Source organism: Sciurus vulgaris (genome assembly GCF_902686455.1).
Source record: "Sciurus vulgaris genome assembly, chromosome: 3".
NCBI lineage: Eukaryota > Metazoa > Chordata > Mammalia > Rodentia > Sciuridae > Sciurus > Sciurus vulgaris.
The window spans coordinates 49,410,764-49,434,082 of record NC_136463.1 but is presented as its reverse complement, the minus strand read 5'-3'; the positions used below and the strand labels follow the sequence as shown (position 1 = coordinate 49,434,082).

The 23,319-nt window shown below is 37.8% G+C and overlaps 1 protein-coding gene across 2 annotated transcripts in view; it reads left to right on the top strand.

Moving 5' to 3' along the window:
* The window catches only part of MYOCD (myocardin), a 98,187-nt gene that overhangs the window by 18,792 nt on the left and 56,076 nt on the right, over positions 1–23,319 (top strand). Inside the window, exon 2 of one of the 2 annotated variants that reach the window (XM_079135289.1) lies at positions 18,355–18,420. In XM_079135289.1, coding sequence (XP_078991415.1) covers positions 18,355–18,420 — 66 coding nt within the window. Of the gene's footprint in view, positions 1–18,354; positions 18,421–22,977; positions 23,019–23,319 lie in introns of those variants that run through there. The other variant, XM_079135290.1, reaches the window with a different exon arrangement.

The window sequence follows — 23,319 nt, the reverse complement described above, 5'->3', positions numbered from 1 at the left end:
ATGCTCATGAAGCCAACCCTGGCCAAGGACTGGATTCTAAATTTTAGTTTTCATGTGTTGGTCAAGAATGCTCTGTATCATGTTGCCCAGTAGGTTCTAACTTGAAAGTTTTAAGGTTCAGTTCTGCCCATGGTAGACTTCCTTAATCGCCTGAGGTCTAACACTTTATCTAACTCAAGTGTTGGTACCTTCTCTTACCCACATGCCTTACATCCCTTTGTGTCAACCTCACATCTAGAGATGCCTGTGAAATAGCAAGGAATTGTTAAAAACCTGGAGGGTGCATGAAGCCACAATCACCAGGTTGACCTGGCAATCCTAAAACTCTCTGTGCCTCCATAAAAGAAAGTGCTGCTGTCGTTCACATTCCCCTCTAGAAGATCACCTTGGGACCCTGCATTTTATGCCTGTACCCTTTAGAACCTTCGTGGGGTGCTACATCACAATCTTACAGTCCTTTTGTGCACTTTGAGTATAATACTAAGAACTATTATAAGAAATACTATAATCTCAAGGGGGAAATGCTGGAGATTAAATTTCAGAGCTCTGAATTTGGAGACTCATAAAGACAGACCCTGGTCAAAAAGGAAGCCAAGTGTCATGAAATGTTAGCCCTCCAAGGAGCCTTTGAGATCATCAGCCCATCTCTCTCATTCTATGGGAGAGGAAACTGAAGATGGAGGGGTGAAGTGTCTTGACCAAGTTCTCTAAGCTACATAGTGGAGGAGCAGGGCCTGGTCTCCTGTTGTGTGACTTTCCAAGCACATCTTGCTGATGTATCAGGGAAGACAGAATTTTGGAAGACTTTTTAATCACAACTTGCAGGTATTTTGCCTGTGTAAAAGCAGAAATCAAAGTCTATGCATCTTATTTTTAAATATATATATGTTGTATTTTAAAATATAAATATACATATATTTATTTTATGTATTATGTATTCATACACATATGTATGTATATACACATGACCTAAATATGCATACATATTGCTTTGATTTTATACAAAATTCTAGAATTTGGCATCTAACACCCAACATTCAAATTATAAATGGGGTTTACATTTAGACATAGGGCTCATTGTACATGGAGAACATGGAAAAAGTAAAGAATGTGATGAGTCTGATGGAGAGGTGGTTCTGTCACTGCCAAGGGCTGCTGGTTGTTAAGCAGGGTAAGGAAGATTCTAACACAAGGCAAGAGTCCATTGTATGAAGATGCCAGACAAATGGAAGCCCACCACCATCTGCAGATGTTCCAGAAAGGCTTCCCCTTGCCACCGTAGCAAAGAGACCTGGACTCTGTTCTGAATGTGGGAGCTTTCCAGTGCCTGGAGCTACTGTCCCACAAGGAAGGTACAATGACCAGGATGGGTTTGGGGAACAGGATTATGTTGGTGCAATGACACTGTAATCTACCCCCACTCTTTGCTCCTGGACAAAATCACTCATATTACTAAGCATTATCTCTTAGGAGGTTTGAGATGTTTAGAACCAAATCATAAAAATAGCATACTTAAGTTGGAAGGCACTTAGGGACCATCCAACACCAAGATTGTCAAACTCTGCTCAACAGAGCTCTGACATTTCATGACAAGTTCTGCTATTATTGCCCATCACTATGTTATTATTTTTTCTTTCCATGTTTTTGTTTAAAAAACATATTTTCACTGCTTTAAAATAAGGTATGAAAGCCTCTAATTCTAACCTAGTCTTTCCCTTCCTGGTAAAGAGGATGGGTCCCAGAGAGATGAATTTTTTTGTACTATTATTTTGGAAGAAGACATGTGGGTTTACTCCATAAAATCAGGGGAGTTATTTTCATCTTCCCACATGGGACATTTAGAAGAAAGATAGGAAGGTGGTTTTGTGGATGATGGATGGATGATGGGTATAGTAAGTATACCTCTGCTATTTATCAATTAACCTGTTTTTTATTTTTATGTGATTCTTTTTAATTATACATAACAGTAGAATGTATTTTGACATATTATACATATATGGACTATAACTTCCCATTCTTATGGTTGTACATGATGTGGAGTTATGTCTGATTCTTTCTACTATCTTTTCAATGATCCTATTGTTTAACTATATTTTTCTTCCCCCATGGGATGACTTATTAGTTGAGTGATAAATAAAATTTATTTTATGACCTTGGCAAAATTTAAACACAAATGAATTTATGAAGTCAGAAAACTGTATTTTGCCAAATCATGTGTTCTAGCATTTTTAGGAAATGGGGCACTTTTCAGAGGCTGCAGAGGTTGTGGCAAGTAGGCTGTACAAATCAGTGAAGCAAGGCCGAGGACAATTAAGTAGAGACCCAAAAAGGATTTGTGGAGGGCAGGACCCAGTTGAGTGAAGAGAAGGCAAAAAGAAAATCAATCTGATATGATGGTGTTAAGAAAGCCGAGTATCCATGGTAACGAGGGAGAAAGATTGGGTAAAGATGTTGCTCTTAGCAAAAATGGATTCTTTGGAGAGATGAAATAGAACTTAACACAGATGCTAGCAACTTCTTTCTGTTTATTTGAAGGAGAAAACTTTATGGGTCCTGTAAAATACTGGATAAAATTGAACAAATAATAACTGCCAAAGAATTGGAAAATTCTGGCACACCCAGTATCATCGTTTTGGAACAATAGTACTGATGAAAGTCTCGACTCCCACTCCTGGTGGAGGAAAGGCAGCTGTCTCTACCTCGAATGACAACAGGGGAGAGACTTCTGGGTTTCTGTTAGACATCCAGCTTTGCCTATACAACAAGCTAAGGCATGATAGGTAGTGAGCCTGCTTATTGGATCAGAACAGATTGCATACATGATTGATTGCCACCCCCAACATGCTGCCTCTAAATTATCTAAACAGTTCAGCAAATACCAAACTCATTTTGAAATTCTTATAGCAAATCTTTGATGTAAAAGTAGGTGTGGTTTCTTCTTTGGTTAAAGGCAAACAAACAGAGATGGATCTCCAATTACAGAACCATTATTAGGAGATAAACGAAAGAATAAGAGCTCCATTGAGGACACACATACACAGCCTGAGTGGCCTCTGGTATGTCCAGAAACAAAGGGCATGTTGGAGGTCCATTAGTACAGAGAAATCTGGGAAGGTTGGAAGTTCATTGGCACTTATAAGCTTGGGGTGCTGGCGAGCTCTGATTGACCGGTGGATGCCAGTGCCCTGTAAAGCTAGTCTTAAGGTTTCTGTTGGCAGTTTTATCCTCAGTTGCTAAGTAAAAAATGTCTTAAGATAGAACAAGTTGTTTTTGTGGATTGATTCTGTGAAATCCTTCCTGGAGCTGGCATTTGTGACCTCAGTGTTTTCCTTTCTTTTCCACTGTCCCTTCACTGCATTTTTAGTGAGGGGTGTGACATTCAGTTCCATTTCGTATACTGAGTTTTCATACATTCTTTTTTCTACTCCTTCTTTCCTATCTTTCTCCTTCCTTCCTTCCTTTCTTGCTTCTGTTGCTGGTGTAAGTGTAAGCTCCTTGCTGTTTCTTGGTCTCTTGAAATCTTATAATTGCTTAGAAACCCATCCTAAAGCTTTGATTTTGGAAATTTAAAGTTGTATTGTGTAACTGGGGAGCAGGAGTGTAGTTCGAACTATCCCTAATTAGACCACCACACCTATAAAGTTTACATTTAAGTCAGTTATAAACCCATCCTTCCGCCAAACAAAATAAAACATTGAGGTCAGAATGTAAAGAAAGAGGAGAAGCATGTTCAAGGTTATAGAAGCACATATTTTATAATATATGTGACATCTAAGATACAATTAATATAGAAATGAGTGATATTAAAATAATTAAAAATTTGAAAAAAATAATTAGAGCCTTTGACAACATGCTATCCTGAAATTAATTTCGGGTATAATGAAAGTCAATGCAAAAAACAAAATCATAAAAATATAAAACCATAAGTAATGTATAATCTAGAGATGGATAAGATTTCTCTAAGTCTACCCCAAATATAGAAATCATAAAAGACTTTTTAAAGCATCACAGATAGAAGTGTTAAGTGCCAAAATCATCACAAATAAAGTTGGAAGACAAACTGAAAAAAAATGGGAAATTTAAAACATAGATGACTGTTTTTAATGTGCTTCAAATATAAATAGCTTTCCCAAATCTATTTTTAAAAAAATTCCCAAAGGAAATTTTGCCAAAGAATGTTACAGGGAATTCGTAATAATAATAATAATAATAATAATGGTCAACAAGTCAATGAAAACACATTAGAAAGTATTACAATGACATGCTATTATTTCTTATCAAATTAGCAAAGTTGTTTCTCGTATGAGTACAAAATGGCACATCTTTACCTCAGGAAGAAAAATCTATAATAAAAAGGGATTAGTGTTAAATAAATATTAGAACACAATGAAATATTAAGTAATCATAAAAAAATGAAAGACTGCATACATACACCCATAGAAAAAGTAGCAGAGTATTGCATGTGAAAAACCAAGGCACAAAATAGTATAAAAACATGGTCTCTGGCTGGGGGGTGGAGTTCAGTGGTACAGCACTTGCTTAGCTTGTGCAAGGGCATGGGCTCCATCTCAACACTGCAAAAAAAAAGTTTCCATTTTTGCACATAATGCATTTTCTTATTTCTATTCCTAAATCTACCTTTTTCTCAGAATTTCGTGGAATGTTTGTTAAAGTGTATTTTCATTCAACTCCATATCTACAAGACTTCAGTCTCCGGGAAGGTTTTTTTTTCAATCAGGGCTCCAGGTGATTCTTACATCAGGTAGATTGGGGAAATCCTGATCTGCTCTAATCTAATCTAATCTAATCTCTGCCTTCCATGTACACTGAAACAGATCCAGTGAGGCAGGGGCCTGTCTAAAGTAATACAGAATGGGTTCCAGAATTGCATGCATTGTATTCCAGATAAGCAAGTCCTTTCAAGAGCACAAGTTTACTCAGGCCCACTTTTTTTTTTTTTTTTTTTTTTTTTGTGGTGCTGGGGATTGACCCAGGGCCTTGTGCTTGCAAGGCAAGCACTTTACCAACTGAGCTATATCCCCAGCCCTCAGGCCCATATTTTTAAACTGAACTCCCAACAACCCCCTATTTCTTCTGACAAACAGGTAACAGGACTTCTCAACTCCATTGTTTTGCATTCAGTAATGATCTTTCTTTGTTGATATCAAATGGAAAGTTTTCCTTTTCCACCGTTCCCTAGCAATGTGACATTTTCAAACAGTAGCACAAAACTCTTTAAATAGAAAAGATCCATTTCCACTCTATCGTGACTCAGTAACAGCCACAGGATTCTTCTCAAACTTTCCTAAAAATGTCATCTTTGGGCTGGACTCAAGAGGAACATTTCAGCCAGGGAGGCACATTTTCCACTCTGTCAGGAATGAGCGAGCCTGGGGTTGGAACATAAAGTGTTTTGCAATCCTTGGAAAAGCAACACTTCTCACCAAAACCATGACAACAACTCAGTGTGATGCTGTCAGAGCCTGGGATCACTCAGGAGTCTCCTAATTCAGAGACTCGGCCAGGGCCATCACCTGTGGAGGTAAACACTCACCCAGTGGCCTGTTGGCACCAGAAAGAGAATGGCACCCTACATGAATGTTGCCATGGAGACATTGTGGGCAGCGGTGCTGAGCTGTCTTTTATGTTGTGTTACCTAGGGGCAGGTGCATAAATATGCTTCCTGTTTTAGGAGCTCCGGATTCTCCTTTTAAAGACCCCCACCAACTCTACTGGGGGAGATGCAGTAAAATGTGAAGTATAATACAGTGAGTTATTATTTTCTCATCCAACTAGATCCATTTGGGACTTGCACTCATGAGACAGAACTTCAGAGTTCAGAGTCATATACTAGAAATTTGCTCGCCTCTTTCATCATTCCATGGCCTTGGAGATATTTATGTCCTCGGAGCTATTTATGTCCCCTGACCCTCAGGGACTAATGTGGGGATAATAATACATACTCCTACGCATTTCAAGGAGATGAATTACATAAAAACTTTAATCCCCAGGACTTGACAATTTTCAATTCTCAGTAATAATCAGTCCCCTTTAACTTTCTTATCAGAAATTATCAACACCAGGGAAGGAGAAGGAATAAAAGAAGTGACCAGCAAGACAAAAGAACTGCTCTGTGACAAGTTAATGAGTCAACTTCTTCTATTTGCCCCATTTTCTGCCTTTCTCACCTTACTTTATGTGCCAGGTTCCCCTGTGCTTTCAGTCCCCTCTTGCTGTGAATGGTATAACCTCTTCCCAAGAACCTGCATCCCCTGGGCAAGACCAATGTTTGTAAAAGCACATGTTCGTGTTCCCTTTGCAATCTAAAGCTTCCTTCTCATCCTCAGAGTCAGCAACCAGAAACAGAAGGGCTTTCTCCTGAAGCAACCATTATTAAAACCAAATATAAAGGGTATTTAATAACCTCACAGAGTTGAGAAAGAGGTTAACTCATTCACTCTATCCCAATCATCTTATGAAATTGGTAACTGTTACTTATTTTTCTTATGATTATTGCTATATGCAGATGAGACTAAACTCATAGACATAGTGACTTACCTGAGGTCATGCACCTGGGCCAAATGTGAACCTCCATTTACAATTCCCTTGCCTTTTGTCTCACTGCTTCCCTTTGTAAACAAAAAAGGCTTCAACACCAGCACTGGGCACATGGCAGAGGCAATTGTGTGTGTCACAAATATCACAATGTCCCTCAGTCTTGGTATTACCTTCCTCTCCAACCTGAAACCCTCGAGAGACCTACTCAACTGTACCTGGTCCTTATGCTCCAGGGTGGTGCTGCTTCCTCTCCTGGGCACAGGCAAGTGCCATCTCTGTGGTTACAATGCCCAGTAGTTTGCAGAGATATTTTAGCTCCCATTCTTGAAGTGTGTCTCCCATTCCAGCCACCAACTGCAAGCAAGGAACCCTGTTCTGTTCCTCCACTACACTTGGCCAACAAGTTGTTATAGATGTTGTAATAATTATTCAACAGGAGGCTCCGTCTCTGAATCAGGTTTACACCTGTTCTTTGATCATAGAATGTTAAAGGGCTGTGGTTCCCTTTTTTTGAGAAGGCAGGCACTTGGGGTGGTGGTAGAACTTCCTATTCTGTTCCCAAAGTTCATTTGGGAGAAAAAAAAAAAAAAAAAAGACAAGGTAGAGTTGTCAAAAAAAAATTTTTAATGGGGGTAATATAAGATCATTCCTAATTGATGTGAAATCATGTCATTAGTCTAGGATAATTTAAATAGTGTAGCACTAGATAAGAATAGCCAGACAGATGTGGAAATCAGAATAGAGAGCCCTGGGCTTTAGTGTAAAGAAGCAACACAAGCACACATGTATGACTCCCAATTCTGATGGTAATTTGCCAAGAGAATGCAAAATCCACAAGGAGGTGGGTTCTGGAAGCTGAGAAAGACCGACACCCAAATGTCAGAATCATAAGAGAGATCTCTGCTGTTGATAAAACACTGGTATGACATGGGGGACACCCCAAACTCACTTCTCCTCCTTTCCTAAAGATAGCAATTATGGTCTCCAAGCAAGCAAAGATTAAGTGTCACGAATACCTGTTGTCTGTAGGTGGTTAGAACTGGGAGTAGAGAGAAGGCAGGGGCCAAAAAGTAACCCTCTGCTCAGAATATGTTTAGCTACAGTGGATCAGTGGAGGTTTGCCAGGACACAAATGGCCTCAACAAGCCGAAAGTAGGGAGGGAACACAAAGAGGCATCCAGGAATGGGGCCAGGCAATAGCTGTGCCCAGAAGGAAAGGTGGCTTCGCTGAGCGCAAGGCTGGTGGTGGCAAAGTTTCTGCCTGAAGCGTCAGTGCTTTCCATGTGCAGGAAGCAGCCACAGGGAGGGATATAGTCATTTGAACTTGATCTCTAGCCTGGGAGCTTCGCCAGACCCAGAGAAGAAGCCACCCAGGGACAAATTCCACTGCTAATCTCCTCCTGGATGTGGCTCTCTGGTCACCCCTTTAGACTTGGAGCACTGGACTGGCAGCCAGGCCCTCGGCTTCAGTGGAGAGGGAGATGACAGTGAATCCCTTGTAAGAAGGGCAACAAGGTCAAGGGAAATGGGCAGCCCAGCCACACTTTAAGAAAATCACAACAACCTTGCAGGAGAGCTATTTGTCATATGTAACTAAAGCTTTCAAGTTTGGCATTTCTTGTAATCCAATCATTCTACTTCTAGGCTCACATCTAAAAGTGTCTTAAAGTGATAATAAAAGATGTGGCCAAAAATTTAACTACAAAGAGTGTCCATTGCTTTTTATAAAAGTTTGGAACCTAACTAAATATCCAGTAATAGTTACTTGTTTCAATGACTTAGGGAAAAGTGTGTGCGTGAGACAGAGAGAGAGAGAGAGAGAAGAGAGAGAGAGGTGATGTTGGAGGAAAGAAGGAGAAATAGTAGGTAGTTACTACCTTGTATATTTTGGAAAGTATTAAATGGTGTGGAAACATATCTGTGATATAATAGAAATCAGGTAATAGAAGGCAAACTTACAAGGTTTACAAATTTTATTCCATATACATCTATTTGAAAAAGGACCTCAACTTCCTAAATCAAATAATAAGAAATCTCTAACTCAGAAATAATATCTTAGTCTGGGCTACTATAACAAAATACCACAAATTTATTTCTCACAGTTATGGAGGTTGGAGAGTCTAAGATCAAGGTGCAGGCAGATTCTGTGTCTGCTGATGATTCCTTGCTGCCTCCTCAGAAGGTGGAAAGGGTAAGACAGCTCTCTCACTCTCTCAATCCCAGCATGGTGACCTCATCACCTTCTAACAGGCCCAACCCCTAATATTATCACCTTGGGGGTTAGGATTTCAACATAGGAATTAGGGAAGGGGGTGCAAATATTCACATCATAATGATAAGCACTTTCATTCCTGGAGGCTTTTCTCTATTTTGAGATATTTCTGCATTAAGCACCTATTGTTTCTGCTTTCTACTCTTATAATCCCTTTGTGCTATATTCTAAAAGAAAAGTTCAGCTCAGTCTTCTAGCTTACTGATTCATTTTGCAGTATATTCACTCTGATATTTAGTCATCCATTTTATTTTAATGAATTAAATTTTACTTTGAGCTAGTTTATTATTTTTAAAAAATTTTTTTAATTATGGTAAAATAGGCAAAACGTAAAATTTACCATCTTAACCATTTTAAGTGTACAGTTGAGTGGCATTAAGTGTATTCACACTGTAGTACAGCCATCACCACCATCCATCTCCATAATTCTTTTTATCTTGTAAAACTAAAATTCTGTGTCCATTAAATAGTAGCTCCCCATGCCCACCCCCGGCCACCAACATTCTCCTTTCTGTCCAGTGTGAAGACACTAGATAATTCCTATAAGTGGAAGCACACAGTCCTTGACTTTTGTGATTGGTTCATTTCTCTTGGCATGATGTCTTCAAGGTTTATCCACATTGTATCATTTATCAGAACTTCCTCCCTTTGTGAGACTGAATAATATTCCACTGTGTTGATATAACACATCCATTCCTTCCTCTATCCATTCCTTGACCCATTCATCCCATTGATGGTCACTTGGCATTGCTTCCAATTTTTGGCTATTGTAAAAAAATGCTATTATTGACATGGATTAAAAGTCCCTGCCTTCATATTTGCCAGTAAATGGATGGAACCGGAGAATATCGTGCTAAGTGAAATAAGTCAGTCCCCCAAATCAAAGGCCAAATGTTCTCTCTGACATGTGGATGCTAATCCATAACAAGGGAGGGTAGGGATGAGGAGGACAGAAGTTCATTGGATTAGAAAAGGGGAAGGAAGGGAAGGGAGGAGGATGGGAATAGGAAAGACAGAATGAATCGGACATAACTTTCCTGTGTCATATATGAATACACAACCAGTGAAACTCCACATCATGTGCAACTACAAGAATGGGATCAAAATTGTAATGGATTGCTCTTCGTGTATATATAATATATCAAAAACAACCAATTTTTTAAAAAAATCCCTGCCTTCAATTATTTTGAGTATATCTGTAGCAGTGGCATTGCTAGATCATATGTCACTTTTATGTGCATGTTTTGAGAAATTACCATGCTTTTTTTCCTCATTATGTGCACTATTTTACATTCCCATCAACAAGGTACAAGAATTTTAATTTCTCCACATCCTTGACACCATGCGTTGTTTTCTGTTTTATTGACAGTAACCGTTGTAATGGGTGAGAGAGATGGCTAGTTATTATGAAAAGTCTCCGTCCTGAGGAAGCTTTCTTCCCTTGGTTGACAATATCACCTCGAGTTCTTTCCTCTGGTAGTTTGGTAGTTTGAAGTCTTTCTTTCCTAATGATGACTTTCCTCTGGTTAGACAGTTCTCCATTGCACCCTTGCATTGAGCCCTCATGGGTCTCTGATAGACCCTTGGTACACAGTTAGCACAGCCTGCAGAGGAAAAGCAGGCCACTGAGACTTGTATTTTGATGATTTAGGGGATTGTAAGGGAGAGACAGGATGAACCCATAGCTAGTTTCAGACAATGAAGGATTCTTGACCCTCCTGAGTATTACCAACAATGTAGGGCCAAACTTTGTGTCTCCAAAGATGCCAGATGTACTGCTCCCAACTGGGAACAGTCCCATCCCCTATAACCCACACCCTACCCAATGTGAAAAGGTACAGAACACTGGAAAATGTTAGTTGGGATGCCCCCTACTTCAGTACCCCAGCTAACAACCCAGTCACATAAGCCAGACCTGCCCTCCTGATCCTAGATGTGAAGGATCTTTGGTATAACTTTCAATTACTCACTTGAATATTTTGGGATATAGTTTTCCAACCCAATCCCATACTTTTTTATGTATCTCACAATTACTTATAACTTCACTCCACTGAAGAATCCCCTTCTTCTCCAGTGTAGGTACAGATTTTTAAACTACCATTTCTCTTATTTTTAGGAATTAGGCATGTGTTTGGTTTTCCATCTGAAAACAGGAAACATTTAGTACCTTGCTGCTTCAAGAAGAGAAAATTATAGAAAGTATAAATTAGTTCAAATTAGAATTTAGCACCTACCGACATATTATGGCTTACATTAGAACTTTGGTAAATGAAAAAGATGAAAAGGTAGATTATTTAGTAAATAAAATTACAGTTTTATCGACTGTTGGGAGTAAATTAGGAGCGTATTCTCAAGTCATATACCTAATTTCCACATACAGGGTTAACATAATCAAAGACAAAGGATATGAGTAACATGATGGTATTTGGCTCAGGAGGAGGCAGACTGAACTGGAGAAGAGAGTTCATGTGGGAAATAGTGCATGTATGTAAAAAGACCTCAAATACCAAAGAATGGAGCCACAGAGGCCTACTGCTCAGAGTAATCCTATAAAAATAAAGCTTTATGGTAATTCATCTGGTAATGCTGTGCAAGTGATTCTTCGAGGAGGTAGTATGCTAGGAAATTCTGAATTAATGATTCTTAACTTTTATAGGTCCCAGAAACTTCCTAAAATCTGACAGAAGTCATAAACCAGACCACAGAAATACACATTCACACATATGCAAGCAAAATTTTATAGCCCCAGAGAATTAGCAAAGCTCTTAAAGACCAGTTTCTTTGAGGGAAAAAATATTCCAAAAGAAGGATGGTACTGAGAAAAGGCAAAAGAAAGTAGAATAAAAAGAACTAAAGAAAGTTTATATTCAGGGAAAATTGAGTTTATCTCCCCAACTAGGACGTTTTGGCCATGAGAATTATAACTATCTGCCCTATTTACCACTACGTGCCATTTGTAAGCAATATCTTTCCCATAGTAGGCAATTAAACATTTATTGAATGATTTAATGGATGTAATAAATGAAGGCCTTCAATCTTTAAAACTGAAAAATCTGCAAATGATTAGGAAGAAAAGATGAAGAGGAGGAGGGGGAAGGAGGAAGAGGGAGAATAATTTCAAATGTAAAATGATTTCTCCATATTAGATGCACAGAATAAGTTTTTCCTTCTATCAATCCATCTTTAATACTATTCTTTCTGTTTGTAATGTCATTTTTTTCTCTATTTTCTTTTCATCTTCACTTCCCTCTGATGATATATCCTTCTTCCTTTAGGAATTTTGCTAAAAAGTTTTCATAATCATCCACTTCAAGGTGATAACTAAAATCAATGTCCCAACCCGACCCCTCAATTACATATCAGGCATATGATTAACCATTTTCTAGGACCCCAAAATTTCAGATTGTCTAAATTAAGCTCATTATTTTTCCACACTCTTTTGCCAACTTTATTATAACTTAACTAAAATGCATGTTCTCAGAACCCTTAAATGTTCAAACTTCTGGGTTAGTGTTGCTTAGATTTTGGAGGTCTTAACTCTCTTTGGGAATCTGATGGATATTATGGGCCCATTCCCAAGGGGAAAACAATGTGTATATGCAGACATAGTTTCACACATTAAGGAGTTCTTGAATTTCCTGCTGTATATCCAAAGATCCCAGAATAATGACCCCTTTGACAGGTAGTAATATATATTTCTCTCTTCCCTTGTATCATCAACTGCTTCCCATTCTTTTTGTTCCCAATGGTTTTCAGATCTTTCTCTCTTGTTTTGATTTCTACTGCTTTCATCCAGCTCAATCCAAGTGAAAATAGCTTAATGTCCAGAGAATCAAAGCGGTCTTCAAATTGGTCTATTCTGACAGTGGGAAATCTCTATACATACTTCTCTTTGTTGGATTAAGATCCATGATATTGAAAGACAAAATAATTGAAGATTCTTATTTACAATTGGTGTGATGTGTAGGATGTGAAGGTTATCTAATGGAGAATTTGGAAAAGAATTTATTTTTACCACAATATTTTGATAAAATTCACCAGTAAAACCATCTAGGCCTGGAGTGTTTTTGTTGTTATTGTTGTTGTTGGAGTATGAGTGCAGGGGAAGGTGCCTGAGTTGCTAAATTTATTTGCACAAATTTGATTGATATTCTTGATCAGTCAGGTTAGTTAATTTTATTGGTCTCTACAAAGAGTCTACTTAATAGCTTTGTTAATTTTCTCACGTTTGTTTTTTATTCTGAAGATTTCTACTCTATCTTTTTTGTTTTAACTTATGTTTACTTTGGGCATACTTCTTTTTGTGTTCTCAAGGTAAAATCTTAGGTCATTGATTTTAACCCTCTCTCCTTTTCCAATATAACCGTATAAAACTCTAAGTTTCCCTCTAACTGTGGCATTAACTGGGTCCCATAAATTGTAATGTTTTATCTATTCATGATCATTCAGTTCAAGTGCTCTGGATGTCCCCTGTGACTTTTTCCTTGGCCTATGAATTATTTAGAAGTGAATAGCCAAATATTTTTCTTAAGAGAGTATTGCTTTTGTTGCTAATTAATTCCAATGAGATCAAAGAACATACTCTACATGAGTTTAATCCTTCTTAGTTTATTGGAACTTGCCTTACTGACCCATCTTGTTGAATTTACCACATGCATTTGAAAAGTGTTTATTCAGTATTTGTTTGGGGTAGTGCTCTAGAACCGATTGAGATAAATCGATTAAGAAAAGATGGTCCATATTGTTCAAATTCTCTGTGTGATTTTTTTTATCTAGTTCAATCAAATATTGAGAAGAATCTTAAAATCTCTTACTATGACTTCAAAGTTGTCCACTTATCCCTTTAATTTCATCAAATTTTATTTCAATTATTTTGAATCTTTCTTACTAGACTCATTTCATCTCTGGAAATACTCTAACTTGAGGTCCACTTCATCTGATATTGATTAGTCAGTCCATATTTCTTATGCTTGCAGCTTCCTGTTTGAGTGGCACATCTTTTTTTCCCATTTCCTTTTTAAAACATTTTGTGTTTGTGCATTATAGTTATGCATAGTAGTGGGATTTACTGTTATATGTTTGTACTTGCACATAACATAATTTGGTCAATTTAATTCCCTAGTACCTCCCTTCCCATCCACTCCTACCTTCCCCTAATCCCTTTCCTCTATTCTACAGGTCTCCCTTCTATTTTCATGAGATCCCCTTTTCTTCCTAATTACTTTTACACAGTGTCCTTTGTAGACAACATATAATTGAATGTTGTTTTCTAAAAATCCCTTCTGTTAATCTCTGTCTTTTGAGTGTTTCACTATTAAAATATAATTATTGATGTAGTAGTTTTTAAATCTACCATTTTATGATTTCCTTTCTGTATGATCATCTATTTTTTGTTCTTATATTCCCCCTTTCTTGCCTTCTTTTGGATTACTTTAATATTTTTAGCATTCCATTTTAATTTATTGATTTTTAAAAATATATTTCTTTGTGATTTTTTAGGATGCTCTAGGGATTACAACATATGTCATTATTGCTATATAGTTAATATTATACCATAGCATGTAAAGTGTAGAAATCTTGCAGCTTCCTGTCAATGTAACAAAATACCTGAGATAATCAATTTATAAGGAAGAAAGGTTTATTTTGGCTCACAGTTTCTGGGGTTCTAGTCCATAGGCCCTGGGCTTTCTGTCTGTGCAAGGAAGCATGTCATGGTGAAAATATGTGGCAGAGGAAGCTGCTCACCTCATGGCAGCTGAGAAAAAAGAGACAGGATGGGACTGGAGTCCCAATATCTCCTTCAAGGGCCTGTCCCCAGTGATCTGACTTCCTTCCACTTGGTTCTACCTTCTGAATGTTCCACCAACTCCCAATAGTGCCATCATCTGAGGACCAAGCCTTTAACACATGGCCTTTCTGGAGACTTACAATATCTAAACTGTCTCAAAACCTCCTTATGTTATAGCTCTCTTCTATGTTCATCTGTGTGCCTTGAGGATACCAGAAGACAATGTATATTTTTTTCTCTGAATAGTTGTATTTTTTTTTCAAAATAGGGAAAAAAGATAAATCTTCCTTATTTACCCAGGTAGTTACCATTTCTGCTGTTCTTTACTAATGATTATTCAGTTTTCCTTCTGTTATCCTTCCTCCTCAACTTGAAGAATTTCCTTAAGCATTTCTCATAGTGAAGTCAGCTGGTAACAGATTATTTTATTTTCCTCTACCTGAACATACCTTTATTTTAACTTCATGCTTGGAGGTTGACAGTTTTTCTGGCTTTGGTTTTTGTTTGTTTTTTTGTTTTGTTTTTGTTTTTCTCTTCTGACTTCCTGAGCATCTGATGAGAAGCCTGTGATTATTCAAAGCAATATTTCCTTTTATGCAAAGTGTTGTTTTCAAGATTCTTTTTTTATAAAGAAACCAAAGGGTTTTCTGTCATTGGATTATTAAATGCCCACGTGTAGTTTTCTGTGAATATGTCTAGTTTGAAATTTATTGATATTTTCAAGTCAGTAAACATTTCTTTCACCAAATTTGGGGAATTTGTGGCTTTTATTTCTTCCTCTGCTCTTCTTCAAGGACTCTTATTATCCAATGTTAAACTTTTTGATATTATCACAACAGGTCCTTTAGGGTCTGTCCATTTCTTCCATCTTTTTCCCCCCTCTCCTCTTCAGTTTGATGAATCCTGACAATATTCACCCAGTCCTTTGATATTCACTAGGCTATTAAGCCATTTCCATATTTATTTTTGTTCAGATATTCTACTATCAATCCTTAACATTTCCATTTTCTTTTTATGTGTTCTATTTTGCTGCTAAGATTTTCTGTCTTTTTATACATTTCAAAGAATATTTTCTGTTACTTCATGTAACATAGTTGAAAATAAACATTTTGAAATCCTTGTCTAATAATTCCAACATCTAAGTCATATCGAAGTTCAAATCTGCTCAGGAGTTCTCATTTTTATTCTTGTTTTGCATTTTCCATTTAGAATGGGCCACAATTGCCTAGTTCTTTGTGTACAGAATAATTTTGGATTGTATCCTGGACTTTGCAGTGAGTCTTATATCATCCTGAGTTTCATTACAATCCTCAGGAAAAGACTGATTTTTTCATTTGTTTGTTTCAGCAGACAAATAATTCAGGTAGATTCAAACTGCAAGTTGCCTCTTGTCTATGTGTGCAGAGGTTCAAATATCAGTTTAATTTTAATCCTTTGCTCTGCTGCTGTGAGCCTGTTCTATGGAATAGTTATTAAGAAATCAGTCTGAGGGCTGGGGAGATAGCTCAGCTGGTAGAGTGCTTGCCTTGCAAGCACAAGGCCCTGGGTTCGATCCCCAGCACCGCAAAAAAAAAAAAAAAAAAAAAAAAAAAAAATCAATCTGAAAACTGTGGGCTTCCAAAACAGTCAGGGGACCACTTTCTCCAGCTCTCCCCCTTGCTTGATTTTCCCATCACTTTATGACTGTTAGTCATGGGTTTCTGGCCATTTTTTTTCTTATTTTTCTGACAATAGCAGTCAGTCCAAGTAGAAGGGTGATAAAGATTCCAGTTCAAAATTCACATTTTAAAAAATGTCTTTCTCCATTATCTTTCAGTTTTGTTTTTGTGTTTAGAGTTTTAGTTGCTGGTGACCTGCAGTCAGGAAGCTGCAAAGTTCCCACAAAATGAAAAACTCACCCCTCTACTCAAGTCACTTCTCCAAGTCTTTGATCCTCTCTTGTAATCTGCCTGATTTTGTTTATTATTTGGAATCCTTGGGTAGTATTCTTCATAGTTTGTTCATAGTCTACAATTTTTATTTGTGGGAGGGTTGTTCTAATGGGAACCTTAAACAATAAAACTATCATATCATTTTCATTTGTTCAGATGTTTAAATAATTCAGTTTTCTTTGTGATCCTGTCCTAACATGGAGTCTTATGTGGCTTACTTGACAAAGCGCAATCTAGCAACTTTAATTAATTAAAAGCAATTCAGACAATAGCAGTCAGTCCCAGTAGAAGGGTGATAAAGACTCCAGTTCAAAACTCATGCTTTAAAAAATGTCTTTCTCCATTACCTAACTTTCGTCTTACCCATTGACTAGATTCGCTTTGAAATCTCATTCTGAAATAGTAAATCAACTTAAAACTCAGCCCACATGGCCTTTTCACTTTTTTTTCTTCCTCCATTACAACTTCCCCTTTGCAAAAGCAGCTCTTGTTCTCCCTTTCCACGATACTCTGATTAAACTGATGTCCTTTTTGCAAACTTTTGCTCCTTGCTTCCTTATGCTAAGCACCTTAAACCCAGTAACCAAGATGGCAAATTCAGAATCTCCCTGAGAAAATGGATTATCCATAAAAGGGAGGTGGAATGTCCAAAGATAGAATGTGTTTGAGAGAGAGGGAATGCGTTTGAGTGAAGAAAGGATAAAATTGGAAATACCACACTTATAATTTAATGATTTGATACAACTTAATATTTACTGTCTATCTATAGGTATATATGTGATATATATAATCTATTTGTACTATAGATATATAATATATAAAGTACAGCAAAATATAGAAATACATATTATATGTCTATAGTATAAATAGATTTGACATAGACTACATATAATATTTAATTTATAATTTTATTTTATTTTTTCTAAGCAAATAACTCCAATAGCCCTTTTTTGAATTCCACAAAAAATCCCAGATTCTCATAATATTATAATAACACTATATTGATGACATTATCTCTACCAGGCACTCTGCTAAGCAACGTGCATACTGTTGTTTTATTAAATGTTATGGCAGCACTGCAAGATAGGCATTGTTTTTTCCCATTTACTGATGAGAAAACTAAAGTTGAAGAGGTTAAGCAAAATGCCCGGGGTATTTGCCCAAGGGTACACACCCGTTAAGGGGGTGGAGATGTGACTTGAGCCCAAATGAGACTCTAGAACCTGTGCTTTCTTCTCTCTGTCTCCTCTTTTGAAATCACAGGCTGCCATTCAAGCAGAATTTGATGACACTCATCACTCAGTGTAGTAGAGAAGGAAAGTGCCATGCTGTGACGATAATATTCACTTTTAAAGATAGTAACGAAATCTACCAAAGGACACCATGATCATGATATATATGACTATAATGAATACTAAAATACAAGGGAGATCAGAAGAGTAGAACAAGAGGATTTGGGGAGGGAGGAGGGAAGGTCCTGGGGAATGAGACTGATCAAATAACTTGCATGTATAAATATGGCACAATGAACCCCACTATTATGTAGAATCATAATGCACCAATAAAAAATAAATTAAAAAAAGAAGAGTGTTCTTATCCTAGTTTGTTATGGACTCCCTGTAAAACCTTGCCATCACTCAGCTTCTCTCATTCTACTGTGTCTATAACAGAAATGAAAATGTGCTTCACAATACTTCTCAGAATTCTAGAAATAAAGTGAGAAGAGCTAAGAAAGTATGATTAAAGAATAAGTGAATTGGAGATATCTTTAGCCCAACTCACAAACTAGCACATCCTTTTCTAAGTTTTACAGTTACGACTTCAACAGAGAAGGACCCAGGAGCAGCTGGCTAACCAAGGCATCATACCACGTGAGTACCCACAGCTCTTACTTATTCATATGTCCATTGGACCTTGGCATCTGGGAACTGGAAACTACCTCAGAGGTCATTTAATGTAAGTCAGTGAATTGATAGCCCAAGAGCCTCGTAGAATCTGTCAGCAGAAATCTAGGTTTGGTATGCCTTGCCCCAGCTGCCACTCACCCACAGAGTGCTTCCCTTTAACCATACATGTTATGCCTAAAATTGCAACATGGTGAGTTTCTTCTTAGGGTAAACAATTCACTGTGGACACCCCTCACCCTTCTCCTACTTTTAATATTGGGCATTATCACTATTCTTTCCAGAATCATCAATCACATAGTGTTTTCTCACCCCTTGGTTTTAGTTTTGCTGGAACATGAGTCCACCATTAATCGGGTATGGTCAATTATTTCCTTTCTGGAAGACTGAGTAGCAATACTCTTTTAGCTCAAAGTACCATTGACTGACTTAATTGTTAATTAGTATTAATTGACTAATATTGAATTATTGGCCATAATCTGGATCAAAGAAGAGAGATTATCATATCCTTCAGAAAAATACGTTTGAAATTTTCTAAAAATTTAGCAACTAAAGCTAATTTGTGGTTATATATGGAAATTGGGGAAAGGGTGCCCCAGATGAATGGAATCACAGTTTAAGATGCTCTGATTATACTAACTTCCTCCCCAATACAATTTAAAAAACAAGATTCATAATGACAATTGGAGAAGTTCAGGTCCCTCTATAATACTGTCATGACTATTACTGTAGCATTTAGTAAGGAAGAAATTTGTCCTTGAAAGACTGTCCTGTGTGGTTACTAGTACTGAAGCCTTGTGACCTATAGGTTACAAAATTTTTAGGTTTACTCTGTGCTTCTAAGCCAAAGCATCACTAAGAATTCAACAGTCTGTGACTTTATAACAGAGCCACATTTTTAGTGGTTTGCTGGAAACTGCTCCCCTGTGATTTCAAGGCTGTTTCAGCAACAGTTACAACAGTAATGAATAACCCAAGAAGCAAGTCCATGTGTGGTCTATTTCATCTTGGTCAGCCCTCCTGTGGAGGTGCTAAAGACAGGGAAACCAAAGACCTGCAGACCTCTATCCTCACTGATGTTTCTTTCCCCTTAATTCTGGAAAGGCAAATGAACCAGATAGACCCAAAACCTTTTAGTCAGTCCAAGTTGTTCATGACTGATTTAAAGTTCAACCCATATACTTGAATACTCTGAGCCTAGGTTTGTAGAGATGAGAATAAACATTGTTTTGTTGTTGTTTTGTTTTTGAGGTACATGGGGTTAAATCTGGGAATCCCTAAAAACAACGAATAAGAACAAGAATTAACCCTACAAAGCATTTTTAAATAGCACTGCTCAGTCTATTGTGGAAATCAAGCATCTGTGTAGTAGAGTCCAATGTAGACACAATATTCTGTTCTCTGGGATTTCCAGAATCAAAAAAGTGTAGACATTAGCAAAATACCACATAACAGAAATTTTACATCCATAGTCCATTTCATCATGAAGATAATTTCTGGGGGAACAAACAGTTCTGCAGAGAATTAAAAAAAAATTTTAATTCAACCAAACGATAAAGGTTATCCATAGTTTTCAGTCACCTCCTCTCAACCAGCCTTGCGAAGAGTGTAGATTCTCAGATTGGTCAAGTGTGTGGATTCTGCTCCAGAAAAGTGTGCAAGGCATGTCTGGCACACACGGCAGGCTCTGCCTGAGCAGAACTTTTCTACTTAGTTCTACTTAGAAAGCTCAAGTCAGAATGAGGCTCTTCACTTGCCCATGGGTAGCTTCTTCAATCTGACCCTGAGACTAAACTAGTGTCATGCACATGCAAGACAGAGCAGTGTGTTTCCTCAGGCACCTGAGCTCAGGGATAGGTGCAAGCAATCAGGGGAAGGAAAGAGCAACTGAGTCTCAGGGTCTTTTCAATTCAATCTAACACCACAAATTTTAGTATAAACCAGACTATGAGCAGGGTACTGAGTCAGGCACTAAAGAGACAATGATCTTGAGCAATGTGGGTCTCCAGAGAAGTACAGGACGTTAGGAGGAAAGATGCTGAGTAACATGAGTGTAGTTCAATGTGGATCTCATTATGTTCCACAGAGGACTATTTTATTTATTTATTCTATAATATGAATTTTTTGAAACAAAAGGAAAGAGGAAATGGGAAAGAAAAGGTGGGAAAGTGGAAGAAAAAAAACTACCCTCAGAGATCATTTAAGTCTGTGATTTTTAAATTTTTATTTATTAAATATTATTTATGCATACATATATGCATATAAATATGCGCATATACACATAATGGTTGAGACAGCACTGGGGCCTCTGCCCCATTTACTGGGCCTCTCTATTCCTTCCAGAAATCCCATGAGAATCCCCACATGATTGCTAGTTCTCTTCAGAAGAGAGGTTGAAAACCACTAACCTGGTCAAATCCTTATTTGTCTTTAATGTTCATGAAATTGAGGTTAAGGATGCCTAAGAGAATTTTCCAGCTGTCCCAAAGGAAGGTCCAATGTGATCCCATTTTCTGCAGTTTTAATTTATGAGAATTTAAATGCATGCAAAATAAGAGTTTTCATAAGATCTCACTTTACTCTTGAAATTTGAAATAATTCCAATCCTCCCTCAAAATTTTAAAACTTATCATAAATTGCCTAAATCCGAAACTGAGAGCCAAGTGAATTAGCTATTCTTAGGCTATTAACATACAGCAGTGCTGTTTTTAGCTGGTCAGCAGAAACACTGGCCATCCTTTGGCAGAATTAGTCTCACATTTTACATCAGGTTAAGTCTTCAGAGCTTGTCCTTTGCAAAACAAACAAACAAACAAAGAAATGCAGCCCTCTCCCAGTCCCCACATAAGCCCCTTTTCTCAAAGTTCAGAAGGAATCACTTGGCTAGTAAAAGCACTTACTTACATTTTTGTCATTAAAAAATTCAGCTGGAATTTGACAAATTAAAAACAAGGCGTGAAAATGCCAAGGATAAACCCATGATTTTAATGAAACGGCTCCGGGTTCTGCAGGATAACCTTTGCTTCACTGTGACCAACATCCAATGAAAAACTCCACTGACTTAGCTCTGCGGCAGATCGCACTTCAGTTGCACTCTGAGATGCTGATTAAGTTCTAAAGTTTCTCCCCCACTACAAAGCTAAAACACATGTATTTCCTAGTTGATTGGTCCAACTGATCCAGCAGGGTTGAATTCTCCTCTTTTCCTCTTCCTAGCTATGCATCCTGCAGATTTTAAGGTTGCTGTTAAGTAACAAACAGTCCTGAGCCCCCAGCAGCAAATTATTTTTTATATTCCCCCATCACTCAAGTATTCACTCTGTTCTTGTTGATATGAATTAAGAGTTTAGGATTTTCACTCTTTAGGTGCTCTGAATAAATTTAAAGGCATTAACTCTTGACTAAAGATCATGAAGAGTAGTATTCCAAGGTCACTGTAGAACCCCTAGAACAACTTTGAACAGTGAGAACAGGATTCTTGGATAAGGAATCCTGTGGGTCTCCACCATATCCTAAGATTGTTTTCACATTTATAATACCAGCTGTACTACTCACACTTTTTAAATAGTCATGGTATCTTAGTAAAATACCTTCTCCAAGTGAAATTAGAAATATTACTTTAAAGATTTATTATTGGGGCTTATTTCCAAAACCTCACCTCTGAATCTCAAAAATGGAGATTTTTGAATTGCCTACTGTGCCACGGTTCATTAGAATGCAAAGGAAATGACTTTACTGCCCCTCCCTACCAGGCTTCAGGCTACAAGCTGGCCTCAAAGCTGTACCTTCTCACAGCTCTAGAACAGAACCAATCTTTCCCCCTCTTAGTTCTCTGGGGACTTGAGTCTGCTCATCATTTTTCATGCATATTTTCTTCCCTACAATTCTTTACCCTGGGCACTGCTCTACTAGGTAGAATCCTCAGTGACATATTTCATTCCAACCACTTCCAAAGTCTTAGCGTGGAAGGATGACCAGCCCTATGGATTAGGCTCAATGAAATGGCCCCATAGCAATTCAGGAAATATTTATTAACCACCACTATGTGAAAGGCTCTGGAAACATCCACCCAGAGGAATCAGACATGTTTCTGTGTCAAGAGCTTATAGTCTAAAAGGAGCTCCAAAGCACTCTTATTTAATTGTCCCCACTAACAATTTTATAAAACTTTATGTCCCTACAGGAGAGTGGTCATAGGAGGATTGGGGGAAAGAAAATATCATACTTTTTCCTCTCTTTCTGCAACTAAAGAGAGTCTAATGGGGTTGAACCCAAGTGAGACAGGAGGGAAACACTACCTCCTTCTGCTGGAATACAGAAGATGAAAGTAAAGAAGTAAAATAAATTTTAGATGACATACGGCCTACAGAGGGTGCTATCTGTCCCCAGAGTCTCAGAGAAAGCTGCCACTGACAAGAATGAATCGTCTGGGCAGCTTGATTCCATGATCTGATCAATGTAAATTAATTTCAAGATACAATGAGCTGTCTATGAATGGTGCTGCCTTTATTTTTTTTGCAGACTAATCCAAGCTACAGCAGCCACATACTTACTGCCAAGCCTTGGTAAATCCCTGAATTCTGTGATCCTCCTGATAGCAAGAAGAATGATCGGGGCAATACCTGCACCCGCGCCCCATGCAGCTTCACCATAGTTTGGAGAAGTTGACTGGACAAAGTCTCTCTTCCTTTCCTCAGTGCATTTATTTGACTTGGCTTCTCCCCACAGCACCCTACCACACACTGTTGGCTGTCTGAGCAGAACACAGCACGAGGGGATTAATCTGTCTGCCTCTTCCCTTCTTTCTAACATCTCAACTTCAGAGATAGGAAAGGTGACCTGGATTTTCATGCCAATCCCATTTGG